The 16,253-nt window shown below is 40.5% G+C and overlaps 1 protein-coding gene across 1 annotated transcript in view; it reads left to right on the forward strand.

The window, feature by feature from the left end:
* The first annotated feature begins 4,032 nt into the window (after positions 1-4,032).
* The window catches only part of TXNDC11 (thioredoxin domain containing 11), a 56,739-nt gene continuing 44,518 nt past the window's right edge, over positions 4,033-16,253 (forward strand). Inside the window, exons 1-4 of the mRNA XM_036739100.1 lie at positions 4,033-4,474; positions 8,451-8,667; positions 10,565-10,662; positions 15,682-15,811. Coding sequence (XP_036594995.1) covers positions 4,230-4,474; positions 8,451-8,667; positions 10,565-10,662; positions 15,682-15,811 — 690 coding nt within the window. The 5' untranslated portion in view covers positions 4,033-4,229. The remainder of the gene's footprint in view (positions 4,475-8,450; positions 8,668-10,564; positions 10,663-15,681; positions 15,812-16,253) is intronic.

Genomic DNA, 16,253 nt, shown 5'->3' on the forward strand with positions numbered 1-16,253 from the left:
GTTAGAGCCAAGATATGTAGGACTTTAAAAGCTAAACAGTTTATACTTTATCCTAAAGGCATTAGGAAACCACTGGAGTTGATTGAATAAGGGAGTCACATGGTCAGACCTGTACTTAATAGAATTTACTTTCCCAGCAATAGTTAGGAGTGGTGAGATTAAAAGTAGGGAGACCAATTAAAAAGCTATTGCAATAATCTTGATGAGAGGTGATGAGGGCCAGAACCAAGATGGTACCAATGGGAGGGCAGAAAGGGTATCGGATTGGATAATGTGAGAGACCTAAAAGCAGAAATGACAAGATTTGGCAAACTGGTTGGCTATGTGGGGTCAGAGAGAGGGACGAGAGCAGGATAATGGTGAGATTATGAATCAGAGATATTGGAAGGATAGTGGTGCCTTCTACAGAAATAGGAAGGTTTGTTGAGTTCAGTTTTAGACATTAAGTTTCTAGGAATATATGAGAATAATACCTGCCTTACTACCTCACAATAAAGTTGTAAGGGTCAGATGATACAAAGGCTAGGAAATACTTTAAAAAAGTATATCTATACACATAAGATAGTATTTTTTGAAACCAGCAGATACAGCAACTAAATATGAATCTTAAGACTTTTTGCCACTTTTTAGGGTATAGTAAAAAGTTGTGCATCTTTAGTCCCAGCGGGGGCCCCCCCCCCCCCATACTGACTTGCTCTGGGCCCAAGAATGTCACTACCTTTGTTAATTTGCAAAATGGAAGTAAATACTACCCCTTGCTACTTCACAGAATTGAGGGTGAGATAATGTGTAAAAAGCATTTTGTAATTTAAAAATGCTTTATAAATGTGAAATGTTATTTCCTTAGAACTACATATTTATTATGCTTTTTTAGTTTTCAGTTATTTCCAATGGGAAGTAGAATCATGAAATTAAGGGCATCCTGTTTTACTATGCTGTCTGTCTAATGGGAAGCAGGGTGAGACTTTTTGCTGTTTTTTTGTTTTGGAGTGCTTCTTAGCACTAAGGCAATCAAGTGCCTTTGTTTCAATCAGGAGTCTTTGATTGAATTGAGAGTCTTTGATGACCTGCTTAAGTCAGGGGAAGGCCTGGGTCACATGGATTTGAGTTAAATGGTTGTGATGCCCTTTGACCCTGAATAATTGTATATTTACTCTGGGGTTAGCATTTTGCTTAGGGCTTACTCATTGGAAGTGTTGTGTGGGCTAAGGAGGTTCCCCCCACTCTGAAAACCTAGAGTTGGTTCTTCTCTCTCTGGTAACTATGTATGTATGGCTATGGACAGATGGTTAGAAGCCCTGTCTGCTGATTTGTGTTATTTGCTCTGTTTATATGATTTCTGCTTGTAATTTCTGTTTGTATTTTCTCTGAAGTTCAGGTTGCTGACTTTTCCTCCTGAACTAAGTGAATGATATATGTATGTTTAATTAAAGTGAGATTGTAAACCCCTTAAAATTGCTTTCCTTAGAAAAGCCGATCAAAGAAGTTGTGCTAGCAGCCCTCCTGTGTGCTGATGTTGTTGGTCATACACAGCCACAGTAACTGTAAGTAGCATTATTGTTGCAGTCCCCTCAATTTAGTGATTATACCACTTTACACTTGTGAACAATATAATCTTCAGTTTTTCAAAATCTATGTGTATTTCTCATTTGATCACATGGATTTCTCTGATCATTTTTTTTTTTTGGTTTGTAATTTAACAATCTTTAACAGAAATAGAATGGAATTATGGAAAGAGCATTGTTCTAGGAGGGTAGGGAATGAAACTCATGTCTGAGCTCTGCCAAGATTACTAGCTTTATGACAGAATAGTCTCAGTATCCTCATCTGTAAAATGGGGGGAAGGGTGGAGTGCTAGAATCTAACTGCTAGATGATCTCTAAGGTCTCTTTCAGCTCTGACATTTTCATTTTGCAGTGATAAATCTTAAACAATTTGTTTTTGTTTATTTAGACTGGTGTAGGAAACTTCCACGGTGGAACCCACCCCCTTCCCTCCCCAACCCATGTAGATTAGCAACTGCTGTGCTACGTAGTCCCATGTGGTCGTTTGGGAGGGCGCTGAGAAGGCAGGCAACTGGCTCAGGGTCACAGCCAGTGTGGATCCATTTCATAATATTCACTTTCCCCAAGTGCTCCTAACGCCAAGACTCTTATCAGTCATAATCTGCTGTCTAATACTACTTTTAAAGCTATATTCTAATATGCCTGATGCCTAAATATATTAGCATTTCTATGCACCTCATTTGCGTAGGGAACGGGAAAGTGTGACGAGCTGTGTGCCAAGTGTTAAATTGGTTCATTAAAGATCTGGGTCAGTTATGGTGAAATCCCTTTTGGTTACGGGCATTGCTCTTCGTACTTCCCCTGCCAACCTTACTTCCATTCGAGTTCAACTTGTTTTACTTTCCAGCCAATCTCCAGGGAGAGATTTAAGGATCTATGCAAATCTGTCGGTCAACCGAAAACATCATCCGTTGGTTGTGTAAAAATATAATCCGACAACTAAACGGATCATTGGTCGTATAATAACCCTGCCATATGGTGTGCCTACATTCATTAATAGGACTTAAGGGAAGCTTGAGTTGGTCGATCAGTTTAAAAAACAAATACCCGGGCTTTAAAATTTTCTTTTATAAAACCTAGTCTTAAAACTATTTCCCTTTACCCATTAATACAAAATACTACCCTATTCCCTTCAGCTTCTCTCTCCACAAAACTATCCTTTTGTCCTTTTAAATTGTAGAGGTCTTCAGTCGTAATTGTAAAATGTAATGCCCATCTGCATTAGCGAGAGTTAATTCCCTCTATCAGAGAAACCACAGGCTCAGTCTCCTCCTATTGTTCTAATGCTTATAGCTCTTAGTCTGAACCATATGGTTAAAAATTTGATTAAATTTTTTGCTTGTATTTTCTAGTGTGTGTTCAGGGTTTCTGTGAAAATTTCGCCAAAACAGGGCGTCCCAAAAGTTTTAGTTCATTTTCAAGCTAAAAAAAACAAAACAAAACACTTTTTGGGGGACGCCCTGTAGAGGTGGATTTAGGACGAATCGCTTAGGTGGTCCTGTTTCTTCATCCGTAAAACCAGGGATTGGGCTATAGGACTTCCTTCTAACCCCGAATCATAAGACTCCGTGACGTTTTCCAGCTTCAGTTCTTGTTACACCTTCCCCTCTCCCCAAATTCGTCTCCTAAAGGTCAACGAGCCTCTGTGACAGCGGGTCTCTCCTCTTCTGGGGGCACCCCAGCTACGAAAGAAACGGAAAAAAACCCGAGGAAGGAGCGAGCCTCCTTCCAGGGTGGAGAATCCATGCCTAAACTGGGACAAAGAAGCCCCTGGGATGAAGGGTTTAAGATGGAGAGGCCAGAGCATCCCCATCCACAGAAGCAACCCCGAGGCAGCCTGGGCTCCAGCCCTGGGCGAGTTCGGGACCCTCACTACCTGCCAAGCCCGGCCAGAGTTCTCGCATGGCTCTCTTCCCTCGCTGGGGGGCTTTGGACATGGCACCATCCCTCTCTGGGCCTCCCCGTCCTCACTGGTAAACTGACCCCTGCACCGGCCCTGAAGTCCCCTGTACTTTTAAAATTCCATTCCTCAAAGATTGCGTTGTCCGGCTCTAGCCGCTACCAGTCTCCTAGCCCAGGAGCCGGCTTGCTGGGGGCGGGGCTGGGGCGCTGGAAGGTTGGGGGCCGGGCCCGACGTAAGTGCTATTGGGGCGGGGCTGGGACCGGAGCGCAGGATCAGTGGGAGCCGGGCCCGCGTTCAAGTTTAGTAGCGGCAAGGCCTGGGCATGGAGTCTGCTGGGGCGGGGCTCGGCCTAGGTTCTGAAGGGGTGGGGCCGGGCTCGAGGCGCAGGCTCATTGGGAGCGCGGTCCGGGTACAGTCTTAGCAGCGGCAAGGCCTGGGCATAGGTTCTTTGGGGCGGGGCTGGACCGGGTGCAGGCCCAGTGGGAGCGGGGCCCAGGTTCAGGTTTAGTAGGGGCGGGGCCGCCGCACTGACTCGTTGGGGGCGGGGCCGTGGCATAGGTTTCCGTTAGGGCGGGGCCAGGCGCAGGCTCTGTGGGGGCGGGGCCCGGTGCGGGCGTGATGGCGGGGCTGACGTGGCGGCCGCGGGTTAGCGAGCGCTAGCCCCTGCGCGATAGGGGAGCGGAAGGCCGGGCTCGGCCCTCCGTGCCCGGCCCTAGGCGGCAGCGGCTGAGCTGTATAAAGCCGGCGGCTGGGAGAATGTAATGTCGTTATGCGGAGGCCGCGGTGGCGGCAGCGGCGACCAAGACGGCGGGGACGGCGGCGAGGGCTCCGAGGGCTCCGGCGGCAGCAGCGGCGGCTCCTCCAGCCCAGCCCCTCCCGGCCCCGCGGGCCTCCTCTGCCGGAGGCTGCGCGGCGCCTCCCTGATGGCCCGGCGGAGGCCCGAGCTGCTGTGCGGGGTCGTGGCCGTGGGCTGCGCGCTGCTCCTGGCCCTCAAGTTCACCTGCAGGTGAGGCCCGGGGCTGGAGGAAGGAAGAAGCCCCGTGACTGCCGGGCCGGGGAGGTAGGAGGCGGCCCCAGGGCCGCCCGGCAGAGGCGCTGCCTCCCCCTCGTGCCCCTTCACCTGGGAGCATGTGGCAGCAACGCTGGTTTGGGTCGTGAATGACAGCGACCAACAGGCAGCTCAGGCCGGGCAGGTGCGGGCACCTGGCTGCCAACCGGACCATCCTCAGCGGGAGGGAGAGCAGTGGGCCCAGGGGTCATTCCGGCCGTGGTCACCTGCCTGACTCGATGCTAAAGGGAGTTAGTCACCCTGTCTGCCCCTACCTTTCTATCACCCTGTCTCTCTCCTTTTCTTTTTCCCTTCCCTTCCCTTCCCTTCCCTTTCCTTTCCTTTTCTATTCGCCTCCCTTTTTCTGCCCTGTTACCTCCCTGCCTCTCCCATTACCCATCTCTCTATCGCCTCTCTTCCCCCATCTCCTTCTCCCTGTCCCTCCTCTGTTACCCTCCAGTCTCTTTCCCATCTGTTTCTCTATTGCCTCCCTCCCTGTTTTGCTCCGTTCCTGTTGTCCCTCCGTCTATTGCCACCCCTCTGTCTCTATTGCCTGTCCTTCCTTATTGCTTCCCTCTGTCTTTGGACACCCTTCTTTTTGCCCTTCCTCTGTGTCTCTCAATTGCTGTTTCTTTCTTTGTTTCCTCCCTTCTGTTTCCCCCATCTGTCTCCCTGTTGTCCCCCTCTGATGCCCCCTCTGTCCTTCCATTGCCCCCAGTCTGTTACCCATCTGTTTTTGTTGCCCCTCTTTCTGTTGTCCTTCTGTCTCTCCTACACAGGTATCATCCTAAATCAGGAACACAACAGGATTCCCTTTACTCTTCCCTCTTCTTGTCACCCCTTTCCTCCAAATAAGATTACTATCACTTGATTTCCCTTCCCTCCTCTGAACTTTTCTTTCCATATGGTGAATTAAGACTTAGATGGAGGAAGTTAAGAGTTCTCAAGTTTGGGGAAGTAGAAAACTTGTAATTTGTAATAGTAAGACTGTCAGACTTCTATTCGGCACTTGGTCATGTACATTTGAGGTAGATGGGGATGTCTTTCTGATGGTTGGGGTTGCTTCTCTAGTCTTTTTTACCATGACAAATACCAAGTATTCCTAGGTCCACTCTTCTCTCCACTATCATGCTTTCTGTATCCACTTGTATAATCTTGGTCATTACCCGCCAGACACTGTATTTAGTCCGTGTTCAAAAAAAAGGCAAAAACAGCCCCTGGGCTCAAGGACCTTACATTCTATTAGGGAAAAAATGTAAATAGGTACATACAAGATATATGGAAAGTAATCTCAGAGAGGAAAGACCAAAAATGGGGGTGGAGGATAGAGGACACCAAGAAAGGACTCTTGAAGAAGGTGGGATTTGAGCAGAGCCTTAAAGGAAGCCACATTGCTTAGCTTCTCTTTGCTTCCTGTTGACAAAAGTGAGGTTTAAGAATGCTTGCCCCCTTTGAGCTAAAGATATGTTTTGAAATAATTGTGTGCTACAGTGGAAAAGAACCCACTGGCTTTGGATTCAGAAGATCTCAGGTTCAAATCCTGAGGGTGGGGAGTAATATTTGCATGACCTTGGGCATGTCACCTGACCTCCCTGGGTCTTGGGTTTCATCTGTAAAATGAGGAAGTAGGACTAAGTGGTATCTAAAGTCCCTACTAGGTCTTAATGTATGAATCTGTGAAAGCACTTTAAAATGGGAGAGGAAAGGTGCTATATAGGTCTGAGGAACTGTGTCATAACAGGCAAAGGCTGCATTTTTAAAAATGCATTGATAACTAGTCAGCAATTTTTATAGTAGAAAATTAGAATAAACAATTATCTTAATTCTTTTTTATTCTGAAAATAAGTTTAGTAACACCTCATTTGCCAGCACAATCCAGGAATATGATATCCTGTACACACGAATTGTTTGGGGAGCTGAACAGCTCATTTAAATACAAATTTTTAAAACATTATATGATTTACCCATTTTTGATGGAAGTTATCTGCTAGAGTCCTTCTCCAAAGCTTCATCAGGGTGTGGAAGTTACAGTGCATTTTAAGACCATGTCACCAGAGCACAAACTCTGGCAAGCCTTACCAAGTTGCAACAGCTTTGAGTATGAGCCCAATGATGGATTATATCTAGACCTGTGTTTCAAGGCCCAACTTAGGTAGATTCAAGAAAGTTACATTACCAGATTGGTTTCAGAGTAATAAATTTTGCCCAACAGGAGCTCATCAAGACCCTTGGCTCAGTTGTGGAGCATTTGAGACCTGCCTTCTTGAAGAGATTACTGACTCAAAGGAAATGTCAAATCCTAGAAGTATTGATAGAAATATCTTAATACAAATGTAGTACTATCTTACTCTGCCTCCTTAAACAGAGTATAATGAATGTAACCAACCATATTTTGATAACATAGGGTAACATCAGTTATTTTACTGTGCTGTAATGTAAGAATTGGTGTGTGGGGAATGTTTGTTTATGTTTTAAGTGGCAGATACCTTTTGAGTTCTTATAACCCCTTCCTTAGAATTTTTCTATGTCTTCTCTTGATTTCTGGCATTTATTTCTCATTTCTCAGGGAGTCAGCCTTTAATAGCACCTTTTCATTGGTTAACTATGGATTTATAAGCTAGCTACATGATCAGATTTGCCATAATTGTAAAATAAAGTTAGCATCTGAGAGCGCTTGAAAGGGATGGTTCTAGGAGTAAAGTACATATAAGCTTTTATAACACTTATTTTGACTACCTACAAACCATTTGGAAATTTTGGAATTGAGAAGCAATTGGCAAATATTTGTTAAGTATATATATATATACATATATATATATTTTTTTTTGGGAGGGAGAAAGGCAGGGCAATTGGAGTTAAAGGACTTGCCCAAAGTCACACAGCTAATAAGTGTGTCAGGTGCCTGAGACTGGATTTGAACTCAGGTCCTCCTGACTCCAGGGCTGGTGCTCTACTCACTGCACCATCTAGCTGCTCCTATTAAGTGTATATTACTACTAGGCACTGTGCTAAAAGCTGGGGCTTAAGTGTGAGTTCTGTGTAAGTGAGCAGTTCCTGTCTGTTGAAAATATCTCTATTCAGTCTTAAAACATAACATTTTGTATCTGGAATGTTGCATATTCCAATGTAATGTTGCCACCAGTCTTCATCTAATGGCCATTGTAAATGGGTTCTATATGCTGAACTTTCTCATAAGTGTACTGTTTGTAAAGGTGAACATTTATGATAAAAAATACAGTTCTTTCATGGTATGGTACTATACTGTCCGTAGTTACTGGCATTTTGTAGTTAATTGGCCCTTCTCATTTTCTGGGAAAGTGTCTCCTCAAGCTGTCTTCATTGTCAGTCTTGGTTCTGGCATGTGTGAGAGAGGGGAGACATGGGTTAACCATTAAAAACTCTTTTAGCCTCTTAGAGTCTATGGAGGGAGAAAGAAGTGAAATGTTAGTCATATACCTTAATCCCAAAGAATTATGTAGTGATAGTATTGATACATCATGTTGCCAACACTGACTAAAAGATTTGTGATGAAGCATGCCTCCCTTTTCTTGAAAGAAAGTAGTAGAATATAGGTATAGAATGAGGCATGTTATTAAACTTGGCCACTATGTTTGTTGGACTTGGCTGTAAACCTTTGTTACAGAGGAAGGTCTCTTGTGGGAGAGAGCCATTTGGAAGTGACAACAATGTTGGTTTTTTAAAAGTATCAATAAAACATTAATTTTTAAAAAGTGACATACTATTCTCAATTACTGTTTCAATATAAAATATTAGGCTGGTTAGTGACAGTGCCCCTCCATGACCTCATTTACTTATCCGAGCTGAGGGCATCTTTTTAAAGATTGAATTAATTTTAGATTTTTTGAAGCTAAAATTTATTCAAAGGAAATGTTCTAATTGTTTTTTTTGGGGGGGGGTGGGATTTTTTTTTCAGTCGTGCAAAAGATGTGATAATACCAGCAAAACCACCAGTAAATTTCTTCTCTTCAAGATCGCCTGTCCTTGACCTCTTCCAAGGACAGTTGGACTATGCAGAATACATTCGTCGAGATTCAGAAGTGGTGTTGTTGTTTTTCTATGCTCCATGGTGTGGACAGTCCATTGCTGCAAAGGGAGAAATTGAACAAGTAGCAAGCAGGCTTGCAGACCAGGTAATGCCAGTGAAGGTACTTTGGGAAAATTAGAATCATAGAATTTGTAAATTGGAACTATAAAGAGACCTTAGAGTCTTTAAAGATCTTGGAGATAATCTTGCCTTCACCTTGTTAGAAAAAAGTTGTGTCAATAGTTAACAGCAGCTTTGGAGGACAGAGACGCGGTTGGATAGCTGGGCTTGATAGAAGGGAAAGGAGACATACTGCGAGTAAATGGAAGATTGTCTGTAGCGTTCTAGATTAGAACTCCCTAGGTGTTCTAAACTGGAGGAGAAAAATGACATTTTCCACAAGGAAGAAAGCTCTGGGTGGGGACTACTCCTACTCCCATTTTGCCTGTATGAGTTCTTTATAAGTAAAAGACTTCTGTGCCTCAAAATATGGAGTACTTTCAAAAGTCCCCTCATGTGGCTATGCATTATAATGATGCTACCGTTCTTGAAACATTGTTAAAACTTTTTTGGAATTGTCTTCAAGATCTTGGGAACATTGTTTGGAATACCCAGTGGTAGAAATTTGTTGTCTTTTAAAGATGGATTTGATTTTCAGAATGTCAGAAGTCACTTAGGAATCAATCAGCATTTATTAAATACCTGCCATGTGTCAGGAACTGTGCTAAGTGCTGGGGATACAAAGACCATGATGAAACATCCCCTGTCCCCCAGGAGCTTAGATTCTATTGGGGTAATGCAGGTAGGTTTGTTGTAATTTGGGGAGAGAGAAGGCTGGGGTGATCAAGAAAGGCTTCATGTAGAAGGTGGTGCTTGAACTGAGCTTTGAAGGAAACCACAGAGATTCTGAGAGGCAGAGTTGATGAGGAAGTATATGCAGAAATGAGGGGAGGAGAAGATGGATGGACAGCCAATCCAGGGATGGGAAACCTGCAGCCTCAAGGCCACACAGACCCTCTAGGTCCTCAAGTGAGGCCCTTGACTGAATCCAGACTTCACAGAACAAATCTTTTTATTAAGCCAATACAAAGACTTGGAGACAGGCATGGAACATCTTTTGAGGGAGAGCAAGAATGCCTGTTTGGCTGGATAAATTTGGTGTGAGTGAAAGGGATTAATGCGTAATAAGGCTGGAAAGGTAAAGGTTTGGAGACAGGTTGTGCCAAACTGGTGAGTGAAGTTAGGTGATCACACTGAATAATAGTCCCATTGGTGAGTTCTTCTTCAACCTCCACTTTTGGGAAAGGGCCTCGAGGGAAGGGGAATGAACCATCCCTCATTTTCTGGACTTAACCACTATACTCTCACTCGGGTATCTTCCTTTTTTCCACCCATTCCCTTTCATGTGTTGCCTTCCCTCATTAAAATGTAAGCTCCTTGAGGTCAGGGATTGTCTCTATTTTTGCTTGTATTTGAGACTCTAGTATTTAGCAAAGTGTCTGGCATATAGTAAGTGCTTAATAAACGCTTGCTATCTGACTGATTTTTGGGCAAAATAAAGCAATGAGATTTTTTTTTTTAACAGGAAAAAATATTCCCTTTTTAAAGTGTGTTCCTAGTAGAACTTTTTTCTAATCTCAAATGCGCAGTTTATTTATGTTCTAATGTATCTCCTTAGTATGAGATGTATTCCTGTTCATAGTAGATTTCAATATATATTTAGAAAATCTGATCAGAATAGTTTAGCTTTTAAAGATAGGGTCAGTGGTTTATTAAAAACAGTAGCAATTCTCCCAGTCTCTGCAATGAATATTCTTTGAGTGCTCAGTTAGGACATGTATGTTTCATTAATTTTCCACTAGTATATGGTCATGGACCTTTGTCACTCCCTACCAGTTGAGTGGCAGAATTTTTTCATTTTTTTAGCTTTGTCTTTAAAGACTTTCTTTTCAGATGTTCTAATTTATTTTTTCTAATTCAGCTTGAAAACTGTTGTTCTACAGGTGTTGTTTGTGGCAGTTAACTGTTGGTGGAACCAAGGGAAATGCAGAAAACAGAAACACTTCTTTTACTTTCCTGTAATATATCTGTACCATCGGAGGTAAGATTTTCATGTAAAGTTCAATTGGAATTAGTTTTCTAATATCAAGGTTAGTTTGCATAATGTTTTGAGACAATAAAATATATGGGCATATATCCTGCATGATGTCACCCTGACAACTTTTCACAATAACATCGTTAGTACATTATGTAGTTTCTTGCACATAGTATAGGATTAATAATTGTTTAATTTAATTATAACCAAAGCTCTCTGTAACGTTATGAAACTTTCTTGTAATATCATTTGGCCACTTGTCCTTGATACAGATCTGATGGTGAGGGACAATCTAAGACAATGCTTGAACCCAGTGGCAGTACCTTTCATGCATGGCATTGCTATATTTACCATCCCATTTATAACAGTTTCTTCTCAACTAACTGTCCTTGTAACATTGTTTATGATATTCTGTTTTTGAAAGCAACGAGTAATAATAGACAGGATACCTTTATGAAAATTCTAATCCTTCTATCTGGGAGTGCCATTGTTAAATTATTTTGTTATGCTTTCAAATGTAATGCTTTCTGTTATACTTACTAAAGGGTCAGCTGGTATGAAGCTTATCATTGAAGGTAGTATGCTTAAAAGTAAAATTGAACTGGCAGATCTTTTGTCCTGATTTTTTCCACTAGTGATAGTTTGCTATGTCTTATAAGCAAAGTCTCTTCTAAAAGTATTGTTTTGGTATTTTTTATATTTGTATACTCAAGGTTCAAGTATAACTTTTTGTTTTTAAAAAAGAATATTCTATGGAACATTGTTGTTTTCTGAAGAATGATAATAAGTGATAGATGGATTTGTTACCTCTCATCATTTGTCTTTAGCTATTTAGTGATGCAATTAAATTTGTAATATGGTTTGGCTACAGTCTTATTTCAAGGCTGTTGGCCACCTTTATTTTCTTGGTCCAGTATCTTGAGCCCTGCTGCCTAGACTTTTAGTGCAAATAAAGTGCAAATAAGGAATGCTTTCTTGGGGAAGAGTTAGTCAGTTAGCCAACAAGCCTTTATTAAGAATTTACTATGTGCCAAGCATTGTGCTGAGAGTATGCAAACAACTATGTACATATAAGATGAAAGATAACCTCAGAGGTAAGACACTAGCAGTGGGTGGATGCCAGGGGTAAGGGGAATGAGTAGGGACAGGAACCCCAGGAAAGGTCTTTTATAGAAGGTAGCATTTGAATTGAGTCTTGAAGGAAGCCAGGAGTCAGAGGTAATAAGGAAGCCTTGGTCAGACCTGTGCTTTGGATGAAATAACTTTGGCAACTGATGGATTGGAGAGGAAAGAGAATTGAGGTAGATGACCAATCAGAAGACTATTGCAATAATTCAGGTGTGAGGAAATGAAGGCCTGTATAATGATGATGGTAATGTCAGTGGAGAGAAGGGGATATATGGGAAGTATGTATGAACATAAAAATGATGTCTTGATAATATGTGAAGTGAATGTGAGAGAGGGGTTGAGGTTGACACTGAGATTGCAAGCCTGGCTGACATGGATGATGGTGGTACCTAAACTTCTGTGAGGAAGTTTGGAAGAGGGAAGAACTTTAGGGAATAGATGAATTCTCTTTTGGGCATGTTGAGTTTTAGATGCCTTACAGGATCTCTGCTTAAAGATGTTCAAAAGGTGATGGGACTTTAGCTCAGGACGTAGGCTAGGGTTTGGTAGATCTGGGAATCACCTGCATAAAAATTATACTTGAACCCATGGGAGCTGGGTGAGTGAGAAGTGCAGAGTGAGAAGAGAAGAGAACCCCAGATGGAGCTGCAGGGGATACCCACAGTTACTGGATGTGACCTAGATGAAGATCCATCAAAGTGTATTGTATCTTAAAGGTAAAATCCAAGGTGTGACACTTAGACCACTAAGTAATTATTGCTTAATCAAGGCTTAGCAATAAAAATGGAGGCTGAATTATAGCTTTGTAATCTTTCATGTGAGAGCTATATATGAGTTTCTATAGCAAGCTTAGTAACTTAACCTGTTAGAAATGTTGTATTAATAATAATTAATATTTACATGGCACTTGCTAAGTTTGCAAAGTACTTTTCATGTAGTATCTCATTTGCACCTCACAACAACCTTGTGTGGTAGGCACTGTAGGTATTAGGTGTAGAATCAAAAGAGATAGTGTTTGTAAAGTGCTTGGCACAATGTCTGGTGTGCTATATAAAGTTGATTCCCTCCCCCTCCCTTCCCCTCTTCCTATTATTAAGTCCATTTTTACAGATAAGGAAACTAGGGCCCTAAGGCTTAAAGGGGTTAAATGATTTGTATATAGTCATATAGTAATAGTTGGGGTAGTAGAAGTGAGATTGAAACCCCGGGCTTTTTTGGTTTTGTTTTGTTTTGGTTTTTTTTGGCTTTAGGTTCAGCCCTGGATTCACTCTGCCATACTGAGTCAAAATAGTTCAGTTTTGAATAAATAGTATGATGGTACTCATTACTTTTTATAATAGATTCAGACTTTTGAGTTGGAACGGACCCTTGGCTGAAACATGAATTTCTCTACAACATTTCCAACAATTGGTCAGAGTCAATATAAGTACAAAACTACTTTCATGTTACTGTAAAGAATTCTTAAGAACCCTAAGAACCAATCATCTTCTTTCTTATAAACTTTTGTTGTGGTTGTTATTTAGTTGCTTCAGTTGTATCTGACTCTTCATGACCCTATTTGGGCTTTTCTTGGCAAAGACACTGGAGTGGTTTGCCATTTTCTTCTTCAGCTTATTTTACAGGTGAGCAAATAGGGGTAGGTGACTTGCTCAGGGTCACACAGCTAATAAGCTCTGAGGCCAGATTTGAACTTAGGTGTTCCTGACTGATTCTGTATAGTTACTTTTGCAAGTAACCTTGTACTCAAGATCTCAGGCTTGTTTATTTGAAACTAGATTATCCAGGGTAGTGATTGCAAATATAGTGCCTGAGTAGCTAAGAGTACGGGTGTCAGTATTAAAATGAATCTTTGTGCTTTGTTATACACACACACACACACACACACATATATATATAGGATAAATTTTCTATTTTATTATAGCAGAAAAGCATATTGCTAACTTTGAAGGTGCCACTTACCTGGTTTTCTTCTCTGTAAAATGGGGATCATAATATCTCTTATTACCTACCTCACAGGGTTGTTGTGTACTTGATGGTGCTAGATGCAAAGATTTAAGTTGCGTTGAAGCAAGGATTTGTTTTTCAAATTATTCCCTGTGAGAATTGCCCTTGGAGACAGTTGGTCCCATGGTGTGGTAAATTTGGTGAAACAGGTGCATACCTTGCATTCTGGGAGTTCTCTAAGTTTTGCAATGAGGCTTCCAGATTGTTCTTATATACTGCTAGACTGGGAAAAAAAAAAAGCAAAATCTATTTATTTGAAAAGGTGTTTCCAGATTAGGTGTTCAGTTGCTGTTGTTGTAGCATGCTATTTCATTTTAACATTTCACTTTTTTCAAATTGCTGTTTTGAAGCTTGAACCATAAACTTATCCAACTTATATGAAAGCTGTTAATAGGGCTTTATATTTGTAAACTTTTGTTTAAAGTGAATGTTCTAAGTCTTTTTGTGGTACACTTGGAATGGTATTTTCATTTTAAATAATTCTTGATGCACAGAATGCATTTAATATGGCATTATTTTGTGTAATACTTGTAACAGTCTGTGTACTCAGTGAATAGTTAGAATTTGTCTTGTTATAATAGATTACTTTGTTTTCTGGTAATAAAAGTTACAGTGTGATTTCATCATATAACAGTGTGTACACTAACATATCAGTTTGTATTGTTTATTATGACCTATTAACTTTTTTCCCCCCAATTTGTGTTTAGTCAGTGGAAGGGCTATGTAACTGCTGACTGAAGGTTCAGAGTCTTTAGTTACATTAGATGAGTGTATAAGATTTATGATAGCTGTGTGAACAGCCCAAGTGTAGTCTAGGAAAGTAAGCTGTTGAGTAATTGTACTTTTAGGATATGCTAAAACATAATAATAAGAAAAAATGGAGGTCATTAAAGTTCCATGATTGAATGCCAGGATTAATTTCATTTTTTTGTTTCAGCAAAACTTTGAATAGATGGTAGGCCTTAAATATCTTGGCCATTTTATGTATGTAGTTGTAGAGATATCTATGAAGTGCTACTATTTATTAGTTTATTTGCTGACTTTATTCTTTAGTTCAAAATGTGTTGTAAAAGAAAGATTTGTGCCTATTTTATTGAACTTTGTACTTTAAAATATATATATGTATGTATATATATATTTCAAAATCTTTGCTAGTATGTATTATGTTGCACAGTAGCTAGGATTCCTTAAAGAGGGAACATGGCATGGTGGATAAAGTGTTGGATTTGGGATCAGGAACACCTACATAGTTGTGTGACCTTGAGGAAATCTCTTAATCTCTCTCTGAGCCCGTTTCTTTGTCTCTAAACTAGGGCTAATAATAATACTTCCTGAGGTAGTTGTGAGGGTTAAATGAGAAAATATATGTATTTTACATATACATTTTGTTATACAAACTCTTTAAGTGCTACATAAATGTGAACTGCTATTATTTCTAGGTTATGTGAAGAACTTGCATTGTATATATTTTGTTTTTGCTTTGTTACATTAATATGAAAAAATTTTAAATAAAATTAAAATCCTCCTTCCTTAGAGCAATTAGTTGGTTATTTGTTGGTGCTATATTTCTTTAAAGATGAAATATTTTAGTAATTACTTAAATATGTTTGGAAAATAGAATAAACTTTCTTTCACTGAAGTTCAGTCTCTATTAGTCCACTTCATAGTAGAGTCTTAGCAATCTCAGCTAAACAGTCAATACCTCCTCATACATAATATTCATTATTTATAAGCTCTACACTATTCCATTATCTCATGGGATAATGCAGTTGCCTCTCTAATATATGCCTGTACCTTAAGAGTAAGAGCTTCTCATTTTATGTTGGTGATTTCATTTGTGCTTTACAAGCTTAATGCATGGTATGGTTTTTTTTCCTTCCTTCTTGGCTCTAGTTTTGGACCAATTGAATACAAAGGCCCCTTGCGTGCTGTTTACATTGAGAAGTTTGTTCGCCGGGTGATGACACCACTTCTCTACATCCCCGCTCGGTCAGAATTACTAGATTTTCTCTCAAATTATGAGGTATCTATTTCAAATTGATTTCTTCCTGTCTAATTTCAAAAGTCTTTGCTTTCTCTTACTTGTTACGAAATGATGCCTGTTCATAGCTCCGGTTTTGCAGCAGTTAGAAAATATAACTGCATTCAGAATAGATAAATAAAACCCCATTTATATTAATTCCAGAAGTGCTAATTTTTGAGACTTTCTTCCAGTCCTAAACTTTTTGGTGTTTCATAATAGAATAGTTGTAGAATCTCATCAGAATTTATTTGACTTTAAGAGTTCTGACACCTATTAACTTGTTGATATCTAGGAGTAAAGCAGATTATATGAAAATTGTTATGCAGTCTAAAATTTTGCTAATTTTACTCTATAGAATTTTGTTATCTGGATTTCTATGTATGAATTGTAGATTAGCTGCAATTTTCCATAAAAATGCTTTTGTTGCATTTTTTTTTAAGTT

The sequence above is a fragment of the Trichosurus vulpecula genome, chromosome 9 (genome assembly GCF_011100635.1).
Source record: "Trichosurus vulpecula isolate mTriVul1 chromosome 9, mTriVul1.pri, whole genome shotgun sequence".
Lineage (NCBI taxonomy): Eukaryota > Metazoa > Chordata > Mammalia > Diprotodontia > Phalangeridae > Trichosurus > Trichosurus vulpecula.